The sequence below is a fragment of the Echinococcus granulosus genome (genome assembly GCF_000524195.1).
Source record: "Echinococcus granulosus chromosome Unknown EG_S00146, whole genome shotgun sequence".
NCBI lineage: Eukaryota > Metazoa > Platyhelminthes > Cestoda > Cyclophyllidea > Taeniidae > Echinococcus > Echinococcus granulosus.
Window position 1 is genome coordinate 18789 of NW_020170526.1, and position 13201 is coordinate 31989.

Sequence of the window (13201 nt, forward strand, 5' to 3'; positions counted from 1 at the left end):
AGATTTTTATGCCTCGTCGGAGGAGATTTGCCGATCTCAGTATTTATTCCACTTGCTTAAATTCTATTTGAAAGAAGTAATTAAGCTTATTGCCTTATGCTACTCAATTGGATCAGTAGGAGTGATTACAGACGACAAATCAGCAGTAAAGGAACCTCTTAGAAAGGCATGCGGAACCAGGCCCAAGAAGGGCAAAATTAGTTAATTTTTAATCCTCGAAAATTCAATCAAGGACAGCTGAGTCCCACATAAACAATTTCTGGCTTTAAACTTATCTACCACTTAAATTAATCAGCAGATTCGAAAGAGAACCAAAATCAAACAGGAGTGTTCATTAAAATCTTCTAAAATAATACGTTAACAAACATCAGTCGGAGGCAAAATTGGAACATGTGAAGGCAACTGAAGGAGCAGCCGTACTGCTCATTCAGTCGGCGTTCGCTCGTAAAAACGGCGATGCATCTCGTCGACGTGAGTCAAATAGTAGGTGCCCGGAAAAAAGCGCTTTTCGAGATCTTCTGTTGGATAATTAAGCGGCGCTGAAGGGAAGATGAAAATTACACATAGCTTTTGGCATTCTGCTGATAAATTTAAGCAGATTGGTTTCTGGTAGAATTTCCCTATGAAAGGTGATTGGCACTCAGAACGAGTACTCGACAAGTGAATACTTCCCAAACTAATTGATCCAAAATCAAAGATGTTTTTGCATCAATGCCAACTTATCCCATCTTCCCGAGATTCGCCTCTTAGACAACTTTGATAAAAACACAGCAAAGTGATAGTAGATGCTGCCATTCCGTCACCAAGCTGGCACTGTTTTGTCCTATGCTAACGGTCACCAATAACAAGTTCATTTTAAGACAAGCATGTCTTATTACGTCTTTAAAGACGACCCGGCCTCTACATTATTTGCAGCTGGAGGCAAACCCATCCTGATTTTGTTGGCAGAATACTAGGCTTAGGTACCACGGAGTGCACCGGTCGGGGATGGCCGAACTAAGGAGGAGATGCAGCGATATCACCCCGAAATAATTTTACACGTCTTCATCAGAGATCACCCGACCACCACAACATTAACCCGCTAGGATGGCAAGGGAGAGAGACGTACCCTTGTCAACAGCTGCCTCACGAGCCTCAAGACCATCGCTGAAGCTCGCGTATGTGATGGGCGTGCGCTGCGCCAATCGATCGAAGGGGGAGTGCGAGGAGGCGCCAAAGATGGCCTCAACGTCAGCTGTTTCGGAGATCCGCAGGCTGAACATCGATGAAGTGTAGCCGGAACCGTAGGAGAACATCAGCACACGCCGACCACGCAAGTTGACCTCCGGCACTCTGTTTGATAGGAAATTAAGGGAGCCACTATTAATGATACTCAAGTCTGCACATAAGCAGAGGCACGCTTATGCATATCAGGCCTACTACCAGTAGATGCGACGGAATTTAATCGGCATCAAAACTCAAAGACAGTTGAGTAGAGCCAAATCCGGGCGCACGCACCAATGCTACCACGCAAGGAATAAGCAGATGAAGTGAAAAGATGGCAATTCTCCGGAATTGAAGTGATGTCCATACTCATACCTGATTATGAATAGAAGTACCTCTTGGTACGTGCAGGGACTACCATTACTACTTATTAGAAATCGAGGTGTCAATGATACCCACATGAGATCATTAGCAGGGGTAAATCCGGACGCATGTACTACTGCTACCTAACAAATGATTGAAGAAAGGATAGTCTTTTTTAACTGAGACGGGTACCACTGCTGAGAGTTGGCAGGAACAAGTTCGAGAGGTAAAACAGAGAAGTTAGTATGAGAGGAGACAGGTAACTGAAGAGATTAGGCGAGACTTAACCACAGCAGATATGATCTCTGTCAATCTTGGCAAACACTTCTGTGGTTTCCCTACTGCTTAAGCCGAGAAAGCGGTTAAGCAGGGAATCACTAAATGCTGAAAATTCAGAGTAGATTGAGAATAAAGCCACCAAAAAAGTAAAATCAGTAGCCGATTCTAAATAGGTAAAGGCGTTAGGAAGAGGAAGCGGAGAAAAGTGAAGAACAGATACTTAAGGGGGAAATAAGGATAAACTTACGAGCACGCGAGAGAAATGAGACAGGCATAGAGCGAGGCGGTATACATGTTGCCCACCTCACTAGTGATGCGCAGGCCAGGAGCAACCTTGAGGTCGAATAGGGCGCGCGAAGCGGACAAACAGGCTTCGTCCACCGTTCGCGATATCTGCGTGCTGTAAGAATGGGAAAAGACGTGATTAATGAAAATCCTACAGATAACTGGGAATGAGTTATCCATATGCATGTCATCGAGTGTATTCAATAGGAAGATAGAGGTGATAGAACCTAGCGCTGCTGAACAGAAAAATAAGTAGATAATAGGGATATTTCAGACGGTTCTTTTTATAAAAAAGTCGTAACAAGGCGTCATTTCTACTGACTTCCCGGTTATTCCATCATGCAAAGTTAATAGCTTTCTTCTAATGTAACCAGTCATCTACTTTTGTTAACCAAACATTCTTCCTACTAACTCCTCCAAGCATACAAGCTATTAAAGTCAAAACAATCGGACCTGAATATAAACAACACAGCTAAGGGACGCTAACAATGACGCAAATGCAAATGCTAAATAGGTAGGAAGTCACACCAGGCCACAAAAAAAACCCGGACGTAACCGCGAAAGGAAGCGTGAAAACACAAACCTATCAGCCTCGTTGGCAAGTGGAGCTAGCTCACGGACCAGCGCACTTTCGTCCGTTGCTCCAGCGTTGTGGAACTCGCTGGCGCTGTTGTTTACGCCCGCCTTAGTCGTTGGCGCCGCTGTCGGTGCCTCCGTTGCAACCCGTCCTGTCGTCACTGCAGTCTTGACGTCCTGCAACACCATCCAACCGAAGGACTTGGCAACCAAACGATAGAAAGGAGAGTGAAAGCACACAAAGTCGATGGGAAATTCGCATTTGCTCCGATCGCCGATCACTCGGACCTTGCGACCTATGGGGGAGGGCTTAGTAAAAGAAACTGACTTACGTACCAGTGAATTTTTCTACTTTCTCGCGATAGAGGCGGTAGCAAGAGAGCACAGCCTCCTTGTAGCAAGTGATACTCAGCTTTCCATCCACCTCAGGAAAGATGGATTTCATTACGGGCTTGCAAAAATCGTAGCGGTGACGCATTGCACACACACGGAGGCCTAGAGTATGAATAAAGAGCTGGTAGGCAATTTATGAAAATGAGTGTTTATTTAATGAACCGAAAAGTACCACGAAAATTACCAAAATTAACCATGAAAAAATGTCACAAAGGATACACGATTTGATGGAATAATGACTTCATATGCCGGCAAACTTTTTGAATGAAATCAAATGCTTCCACTGCCAAAGACCATAAAATGACCGGATTAAAGTTGTGGGTTGCCAATGATGGGGAATAAACATCTTCTAACTACTGTAACAAAAACCGCAAAACTGATTAGAGAATGCACCTAAATCTATCCAGAAACGCAATTAGGTCTTCGGAAAGCTCGCTGGCACAAGCATTCCTTGTTCCCTTGTTATGACCTTAGGTCAGGGGAACGATGTTATAGACGGAGAAAAGAATCTGTAACCGCCACCATGCGCAATTTTCATATTAAAGCTTGGGTTAGAGGAGGTGACCCCTAGAAAAGCTAGACAGGTTATCCCACTCAAAGCCATGAAGGATCTAGCCTATGATTAGAACCGGTAAAAATAAAACTCATTTGTGCTGGCTGTTATTTTTCAAAAAAACCCAAATTTCGGAAGTATTCAGAATTTAAGAACCCACTAATCATCGGCCATTTGTCTACATCCCACAGATGGAAAAATAATGGTCAGAGATCCCGGCAATCTACCAAAGACTAGACGAATTTTTACTCACTTTGTTATTACGGGAGCTTCCGACTTGGAGCTAAGGCAACACGCCCTTAAATAAAACAGGGTGAGCTGTCTCTCCAAGTGTTTATTTTGCTTCCAAAATCTTCCTTTGAAAACAATAGAAAGGCTAACAGAAAGCACTCACAAGTCCATGAATTTTACGCATATTTTTGTGTAACTAACAAGACACCAAAAAGGAATTATTTGGTAAGAAACAATATCTCACAGCTGTCTAACCAAGAACAGCAATAAATGCGGTTTTGTAAGAAGTTTAAAGTGAGTTTCAATAGCCCGAAACTTGAAAATTTGGGTTAAATTGCAGCTTAAAAAGCACGGTTTATCTAAACGAGGTAAAGTTAAAGAACGAGTCTTCCGGCAGCGAATTAGAAGAACAGGAATGCTGACGAACCTGAATCGACAACAAGGGGAGCATTGGGTCCCAAAAGAATGGCGACAGCACCAGCACCACCGGTTGGTTGGGTTGCGGCAGTCAAGTACGTCGCGATGTCCGCTGCCACTACCAGAGCCAATCGGCCTGTGAAAATAGAAGAAAACGGCCTTTATGTTACCCATGGAAACTTTTGCACAGTATCAGTGACCAATAAAACTTGGCCAGATACCACAACACCGATTTTAGCCCAAATTTAAAGAACTATAAGAAATGATATCAGTGTGACGAAAAAGGTGGGTAAATAAACTGACCATCGCATGAAGAGGACTCAAGCCAATTAATGGCATTAAAGAGAGCGGCAGTGCCACCGTAGCAAGCACTTTTGACGTCAATTCCAGCCAAATCGAAGTTTCCAGACTCCTCGAATAACACCATAAGGTGGCTTTTGATTGATTTCGACTTATCCACTAGGGTTTCTGATCCAACCTTTGAGGGACGAAACACGGATCGCAAACAATAACAGATGGTGTCGCTACATTAGTGTTACCTTTGAGAATAAATCGGTGAGGGCTATAATAACACAAATCAAGCCATCAACAAAAAATGATAGTGGGCTCCAATCACCGCTCTTAATGCCTTTCCTCATAAGCGTCTGTAGAGTAGAAACTCAAATTTACAAAGTCCAAAAAGTGGCGAGGTGAGATAGTAATTCAGTAATGTTTATAAAGCGTTAAAAACCACAACATACGAGATAAAGCACACGATATAAAATACCACATCAATATGGATCCCACAAACAGTGAAAATAAAAAATCCCTCTGTGCCGCACACAAAGAATCCAAAGGGAAATAACATTCGAATGAATCATGTATAAATCAAGAAGAATGATCGACTCAAAGTGATAAAAGTCGTTAATAAGTTCCAGCGTCTAGGATACGACAACAAGACGAGGTCCGAAAAAAAAACATAAAATTCACCTCTAGAAAGCCAACTTTTGTCAAATCAAGCTCAATGCGCTCAATTAAGCGCTTAGTGACAGTAAGAGAAAGAGAAACGACATCCTCAGCTTCATCACAAATAGCCATTGACATCTGGCCAAGACCTTTGGTGTATTTCTCAGGAAAACCATAATGTTCCTCAATGGCGGTTTGTGGAATGTATGTCCTCGGAAAATAAACCTCCGCAGCTAGAATTCCTATATCCTTCTGCATCTTGCGACGACACGTGCAACAGAAGTACTCAGCAGGCAGAATAAGTCACTTATGTAGGTCCAAGGTAATTCGAGGTCATCTCAGCAAAATTTGAATTTGCCGGAAAGTAGATAAATCCTAGTGGGTAAGCAAATACATTGCATTTTTTCCATTATTGTAATTTAAACTTTTGAAAGAATAAGCACCTTCTATTGGAGCATGAAGTGATGCGAATGCATGTCTCTTTCCTATTGGTTAATGAATTTGCGACCCAGGATTGTGCTTTTTTAACTTATTCGTCCACATTCGCGATGGAATCTGACATGGAGATATCGAAACTTGATATTTCCAAGAACCTTCTGCAGATGAACTTTATGAAACGGACTCTCATTGCACTAGAAAGGCTTAAAAAGCCAGATAAAAGAGAGGAACTGCCCTCTGTGGCAGATTTCCAGTTCTCAATGCCACGATCCGTTGTAGACGTCCTAAGTCAGCGGCTAGAAGCTATATCGAGGCGGTTGGTAGTCCATATTTCTATCTTTTAATTTGTTGGTGTTGCTGGACTTTTTCCTCCCTGAGTTATCGTTTTAAGCCATCCCTTTGGCTTTTCTGGGGGAGGTTTTTTTGTTTTATTCATAGCATTCAAGAGAAGCCTGACAGTGTATTCCACCACCCTTTTTAAGAGAATAGCCCACCGTCTTTTCCTAATTCATAATTTTCACTAAAAATTGAATCTTTTCAAATTGTACACTTAAAATATCTTGGGATGCTGTGCTTAGTTGAATTCGCTGGTCTATTTTCGCTTTGAAATGTGGTTGTTCCAAAAGTTGGGGATATTTGTTTGGAGGTCCGATTGTCCTCGATGGATTCACGAGACATGCGAGTCTGGAAAATGCTCTACTGTTGCAACATATGGTAGGGGTTGGGATCTATGTCACAAGCGTGCATTTGGAGTCTTGTGATATTCAGGGATGCTGTACGACAACCTGCGGAGTTGTAGTAACTGTTGTTTTGTTTTAGTGGAAAAGGGTACACGAATCATCTCCACGGTTAATCATGATACCTTGATCTTTAGTTTTTCATAAATATCTTTCTACTTAAATTACAGACCAGTAGTGCGCCACGTGCCAGGCCGCATCGGTGTTGCAAATTTCGGATTGCGTGCCAGTTACGGCGGTTTCAATTCTTACCTCTCCGAAAAATCAAATTCTAATTCGACAGCTCTAGTAAAAGAAGGAGAGGAGAAAAAGAAAGGAAAAAACGTCGGAACCCGGAGAAGACCTTCTGACCACCGTTCCCCCTCCAACCGCAAGAGAAAGTCCCATGGTAAGTCGCGTCAGTACCGGTCCAATCACTGCATGTTTCTCTTTGCAGCTGAGTACTCCCCTGCACCGGCTAAGAGAACTAATAGGAAACACTCGCCATGAACTTGTCTTTCTTATTTGTGTATTAGCACAGCTGCTCGTCAGTGCTGGTTACGCTCAAATCAGTTTGCCCATATTTGAGCACCTCAGAGTGCCACTTTGTCTCTGTATGAGACTTATGACCCACTGCTTTTCGTAACAATAAAAGGCCTCCATCACGTTTTACAGAATTCAGGCGATGAGCCTTTATCAACCGTGGTGACACGCGACCGCTCCCCATAAATAATCACATTTTGCTGTGGGGTCTAAGACTGCAAAGTAGGAGGCATCTGTTGAAATCGTTTGCACCACCGTTAGTTGCTGCACGTAATTCACATCCCCACGTGCCATTACAAGGCAGCTAGTACAGGGTTTTCGCGTACCTCACTCCTGTGGCAAACAAATTAGCGCGACACAGAGATTGTTGCTTGCATAATGACCCCGCACATTTTTAACGCAGGTACCAGCCCATTTACGCAGAAGTCCATCTAGTGATTCTTCGGTTATCATTAGGGTACCCAAACGTAGAGTCTACTAATAGTTTTTAGATCTACTAACGCTACTGCCATAAGTCATGCTTTGAGAACCAAATACAAGCAGGTTCGATGGCTTGTCAGGTCATTATGTAAATCGAAACGAATACAAAAGGACTAACAAGATGGAAGTATAACTCATAAGTTAAAAAAAGAAGCAGATCAAGATGTCACTAAATAAATGTTGAGTAAGTCGCTGATGGTTACGATGTTAATAGTTACGACGATGCGGAAGGCAATATCCGCGAGGTTACGCCGAAACGTTGACTGGAGCAAAAGAGTTTTCTGAGTCTTTAACTCGCACCGTCTGAGCAACTGGAATTAGGAACTGAAACAAAGAAATCCAGATAAAATGAGCACGGTGCAAGACCCCATCGCTATCCAATAGTATGATTTTGTACGTCCATAGAACAGCGCAAAACCTAGACAATATGGCAGTGTGGAAGCATTAAATTGCGCCAATTTCCGGATTCTTTGTCAAAGAAGTGGTTCAGGCAAGCTATTTACTAACATGGAGGTACGGTATCCAGTTCCGATCATAAAATTTGCGACTAACAGTCAAAAGACACCCTCCCACGTACAACAGCATGAGTCATGTGGTGCTATAAAGATGGGTAAGAGAATGGGCCCGATGGTGATTGCATATGTTCATTGAAAATCTCACGATAGGCGGTCATACGTGTGAGTCGCGGTTAAGCTGTCAAAAGAGGGTAAGCGAAATTCATTTCCATCATAAAAGTGGATTGGAAGATGAACTAGGAAGCACAAGATTACCTACGAGATTTATTGACCACATGTTTAACGGGCAGTGATCAAGCTGCGTGTAACTCGAATTAGGTGCAGAGCTTTTCCATGGAAAGCATTTTAAAGAGCAACGTAGGATACCCCATTGTGTTTTGACAAGGTGGACTAGTTACAGCCACTCCCATGTTGCAACTGAGTGATCAAATTAGAGCTAATGCGGTGCATAGGCGATGCTGTTATTGCGATGGTTACTAGAGCGTTTAGCGGTATCGTGATGATATCCACTGGACCTTACAAGCACTTTTCAGCCCCCAGTGGTTTGTATTGTAAAACAACAACAAGGAACTGCACACGCATTACCTTCTGCATCCTTATGATAAAGTTGCTTCCATACCTGTATACTTCGTCATGTCTTGGTGAAAACCGGCTCTATATTCGGCCATGAAAATACTTTTGCACTGTTTTATGCGGAATTAAATTCATAGACCTCGTTATAGTATCTTGGATCAATATAAGCGAGAAGGAATTGCCACTATATTACTCTACTGTAAAAGTTCGTTTGCAGAAGGGTTGCCTTAACAACGAAGCCTAAAACTATTAGGTCAATTTAAGGATTACTAGTGGAATAAACCAGCCATTTATGCAATGACACTGACTCCCAAAAGATTTCAAAAAATAACACCATTCGCATTGGGCATAGATCCACCTACTGTGCTCATGAAATGCTTAAATTGCTTACTTAAAAAGTAACTCAACTCAAAGCACGATGTCCTGAAAGAAGAGTGAATTAACTCTGGAAAGAATGGATTAACAACGAAAAACAAGCGTACAATCATGGCAGCAGCCGCAACGCCAAGCATTGAGCCGACGATTACATCAGTTGGACGATGCCAATTATCCTGAATCCGCGTTAAGCAGATGTAATAGGCGATGATGGCAACAGAGATCTGGAAGAAGGCCTTAAGCATTGGTATGGGGCATTTTGGGAAGCGAATTTGCAGGTAAAACTAAAAAGGGGAAATAGGTAGAACTAGCAGGACGATAACAGCAAACTCGGTACAAAAAAATGGACCTTACTGCTGTCATGGCCGCACCCCAAGCAGAGGCAGATGAATGACCGGAAGGAAAAGACATTCTGCAAAGGAAGTAATAAGATAGATGATCTAGGAAGCAATCGACTAAAATACCTGGCTTCCTCAATCAGCCGAGCATTATCGGCGGAGCAAATGATTACGGGCTGGTAGGCCTCGCCAATATTATTACTTGGTTTACAAGCCTCGAGGAAAAACGGCCTTAAACTGCCGATAGACTCCTTTCCAACTTGAACGATCAGCAAAACGGCGGCGAACGAGAAGGCCACCAACCCAAGTAGTTTATAGAGTTGGATGATAACCTTTTGGTGTCAATGTGAGGAAAATCAGAGCTTACAACTGGTATATTGGTGTCTGAGTCTCGAGGAAATCGGTCATGGTAAGAAATATATATTTCAATTATAAAAATCTGAAAGTAGAGTTAGGTAAGTTCGATGTAACTTACGGCGAGCAGTGGTGCTCCTAGTCCGAAGAATGCGGCCCAAACCATAGAAACTGTGTTGGGTCGCTGAGGATATGCAATAGTGGTGTCATTTGGAAAGAATCCGCTTTGAAACGGTGCAGTAAACTGAAGAACAACAGTAGGTATAGCAACTAGAAAACATGATGAATTTTTCCAGCGAACTCGTACTTAAAATTAACAGTATTATTTCCCCAACAGTATAAAGAGCAAGTTTCCTAATGGTAGACATGATCACAGATAGTAGCAGATGATTGCTAAAGGGACAATCCAACAATTGCTCTGAGGCGCTTTTTGTAGCAGAAAACCACACCAACGAACCCTGAAGACCGCCACCTGAAAACAACTTGTTTTATACTGGCTAACAAAGTTCACCTGAAACTTAACCAATAGTAGAAGAGGATCGCACTAATGAACACCAATGAATGTTGTGGAGATGGGGAGTACCAGAGCGAAGAGTGTGCCAAGAGCATTAGAATCAGTTGGTTCCAGCTGGAATTGTGCACAACCGTATTTCCCTTTCCAAGTACAAATGTGCTGCAAATTGGTTGAGAAAGTGTATTCAGCAGATTTGTTACCCTTAATTACCATGTACTAAAAATGGTGTGAAAAAAATATTGAAGGGGAGGAAATTCGGTGTCAATATACAAATAATTTCTTGGAAATTCAACAGAAAATCAGCCATCAGTTACTATATTTTTTGCGTATATTTGGTCAGAAAAAAAGACTAGAAACCTTCCCACTTGCGCCTTTACCCTTTAATTTGTTTGCCGTTGAAGCTTGTGCAATGAGCTTTAGGGTGGCTTCCAGATCACACAATTCCATCCAAAAATATGTGTTAAAAAAGCGTTTTAAATAGTGCAAAAAATTTTCAACGCAGTCATTTGTTTTATTGTTTTTTGGTATTTTTTGTTTACCTTGACGAAATGCCTCTAGGGCTCAAGTCTGGGCGCCGAATTGGATCGTTCCTTCTTCTCAAAAGTAGCAAATGGCGATAACATATTCAAGTGCGGTTGCGACTGCATCATACGGTGCATTTTTTCGCCTTCTTTGTCGGTGGAAAGGAAGCATTTATAAACTGATATGGGTTGATTTGCTTGTCTTCTCCATATTGTACTCCACCATCGCTTTGGTTTACCACCTATCCCCAATATCCTCACCAGGCTTGCTTGAAATGCACAAATATATCCGCAGTTTCCTAGATTATGTTAAATCAATGTCAAATTCGTTGCCCATCTCTTTCATTCTGGGTTTTTTTGTCACCCTCGTTGTCAGTCGTTGGATAGATCAATTCAACTACCTACCCACATCAGATGGTATAAGTTTGTTAACCTGCGCATACATACAGATTCCGGCACGCAAAAGTGATCAAAGGAACCTGGCAGTCATAGCCGATGAAGTGGCAGTCATTCGTGAGAGCATTGCAAGATACGTGAATTTGGCAGCCGTCTTATGCTTCCAAACCATTGCACCAAATGTGAGGAAAGTGTATGAAAATACGCAGAACTATATTACTAGTGGCCTTATGACTGAAAAAGAGCACGAATTCTTCGCACAAGTTGATCCACGATACCATCCTTTTTATGTGCCTCTCATGTGGGCAATCACTATTGTTAAACGTGCCAAAGTCCATGGCTACATTGCCCATGAAAGACATATGAATGCACTTATTGACGAGATTTTGAAATTCCGTCGTTCATTATTTACTCTTCTTAATTACAACAGTGTGCCCATACCTCTTGTCTATACTCAGGTGCGTTAGTTTTGTGTTGTGTGATGCTTCACCAGATGAGTTTTTATTGCGCTCCATTAGCGTTAACACTACGTACTTCAGTCAGGAAACTTTTATTGCGTTGACATTAACGTACTATCTCTGCATACGAAATTGGTCCATATTTTTCATGAATTCCTCAATTAGTTGTCATATAGTTCGCCTTGTCCATACCATGTAAATTGAGATGAAATTCTTTATTTCCGCCTATGGAAATCCGCTGATTGTCCTGGTTTTAAAATTAACGCAAATAAATTAAAAGTCTAGCCGCAAATTCTGAATGTCCGCAGTAGAGTTTGTCGTAAGTTTCCTTTCTTCCTCCTGTTAAGCGGAATTTTTGACAGTATTCCCAGTAGAAGCGCTATCATGGAGATGGGGTTGTCGTTTTCAAAAGAGATACTTCATTTATCGCTCTGATAGCAGTGAAATTCCTAGTGTGTTTTCCCAGTTTAAAGGTGTTGACGTGAGTAGTAATGCCTTGAATGTTAAATTCGTATCCTACAATGACATCTTGCAAGTATAGAACTGATGACACATACTTTCCTCCCAAGGTGGTGAATATCGGTGTCTACGCGATCTTTGTAATCGCTCTCGTGGGCAGTCAATTCCCTCGCCAACTACCCGAAGTACCGCAATTTTCACTGAACTCCACTCATGTCCTCCCTAACCCATCCTCGGAACTGCCAAAGCCCATCCTCTATGTGCCTATCTTTTCCCTCCTCGAGATCACCTTTTACCTAGGTTGGCTCAAGGTCGCCCAGTCCCTCCTCAACCCATTTGGCGATGACGATGAGGACTTTGACCTACTTCCCTTGATGGAGCGCAATTTGGCCATCAGTCTGTGGATGGTGGACCTACGTCACGGCATGCCAGCACAGTCACCGCATGCAAAACCGCAGGATAACAGCCGTCTGCAAAGTCTCTCATTCACTAAACCAACAGATAGCCTTTTCTTCCGTCAAGTCGGCCCTTTTGCCTCGGATGCCGATCCGTTAAGTGAGTTGCTTGCCTCAGCTGCACAGCTAGACGTGCCGGGAACACTAACCCCTGCAGTGCAGGCGGATAACCCCGAGGGAGGTCCTAATCAGGGCTCTGCTGCTATTGCATTTGAACGTAAAGAAAGTCGACGAATGAGCTTCAGCTTGGATGAGCCACTGAGGAGGACATCTTCAAGCATGGCGGTAGGAGATTTTAGTTTATGCTCAGTAGTTTAGGATATATTTGCCAGGATTTGAGTCAATTACTTTATAGACTATTGCTGGTTAAAGTGTTAATAATTTGCGATATTATTATCAGAGTTCGTTTTGTTCTGTGCTTTTGAAAATTCTTGATGTAGAGCAGAAGTTAGGCGTGGACGAAAGCATCATGATTTCTGAAATGATGGCACGAAGTGCAGTCGTCGTAAATGAACACGGCCTGATATTTATTAGTAGCTTTTTAGCTGTTCTGCCAAACGGAACCATAATTCGTGAAGGTTAGAGAGTTGGTGCAGTTAAGCATGTAATTAAAAGGCATTCTATTGTTGCATAACTCCCTTCCTCTTTGGAGCGTCATGCTTGGCGCTCCCTTTGGTCTTCTTTCTACCTCGATCACCGAAATGTAGTTGCTATTTGAAAAGCTACAGCGATCCAGGAATGGTGGCCAATAAATTTCTATGGAGGAGAGAAGATGTGTCTTCTCGCAATAGGTAGTTTACTTAATCGACTCCACTTTATGT

General features: G+C 42.5%; 4 protein-coding genes across 4 annotated transcripts in view; 2 read left to right on the forward strand and 2 right to left on the reverse strand. All coding sequences in view use genetic code 11, as the record gives it.

Moving 5' to 3' along the window:
• Positions 1-423: 423 nt before the first annotated feature.
• EGR_09386 (Hydroxymethylglutaryl-CoA synthase, cytoplasmic) lies at positions 424-5503 on the reverse strand (the record flags this gene model as incomplete). Its single annotated transcript, XM_024498635.1, has 8 exons — positions 424-539; positions 1109-1332; positions 2093-2245; positions 2714-3002; positions 3043-3201; positions 4311-4436; positions 4604-4778; positions 5270-5503. The coding sequence occupies 8 exons, from the start codon at positions 5501-5503 to the stop codon at positions 424-426; spliced, it is 1476 nt and encodes a 491-aa protein (XP_024346924.1).
• Positions 5504-5793: 290 nt separating this feature from the next.
• Positions 5794-6909, forward strand: EGR_09387 (hypothetical protein; the record flags this gene model as incomplete). Its single annotated transcript, XM_024498636.1, has 2 exons — positions 5794-5999; positions 6591-6909. 2 exons carry the CDS (start codon positions 5794-5796, stop codon positions 6907-6909), a joined length of 525 nt encoding a protein of 174 aa, XP_024346925.1.
• A 759-nt stretch (positions 6910-7668) lies between these two features.
• On the reverse strand, positions 7669-10304 carry EGR_09388 (Putative phosphatidate phosphatase; the record flags this gene model as incomplete). The annotated part of the gene is made up of 8 exons (XM_024498637.1): positions 7669-7746; positions 8993-9169; positions 9240-9297; positions 9350-9555; positions 9591-9662; positions 9699-9847; positions 9885-10049; positions 10133-10304. 8 exons carry the CDS (start codon positions 10302-10304, stop codon positions 7669-7671), a joined length of 1077 nt encoding a protein of 358 aa, XP_024346926.1.
• A 397-nt stretch (positions 10305-10701) lies between these two features.
• Positions 10702-13201, forward strand: part of EGR_09389 (Bestrophin-4) — a gene marked incomplete at both ends in the record, with an annotated part of 3797 nt that continues 1297 nt past the window's right edge. Inside the window, 2 exons of the mRNA XM_024498638.1 lie at positions 10702-11466; positions 12003-12665. Of these exons, the coding sequence (XP_024346927.1) occupies positions 10702-11466; positions 12003-12665 (1428 nt within the window). The remainder of the gene's footprint in view (positions 11467-12002; positions 12666-13201) is intronic.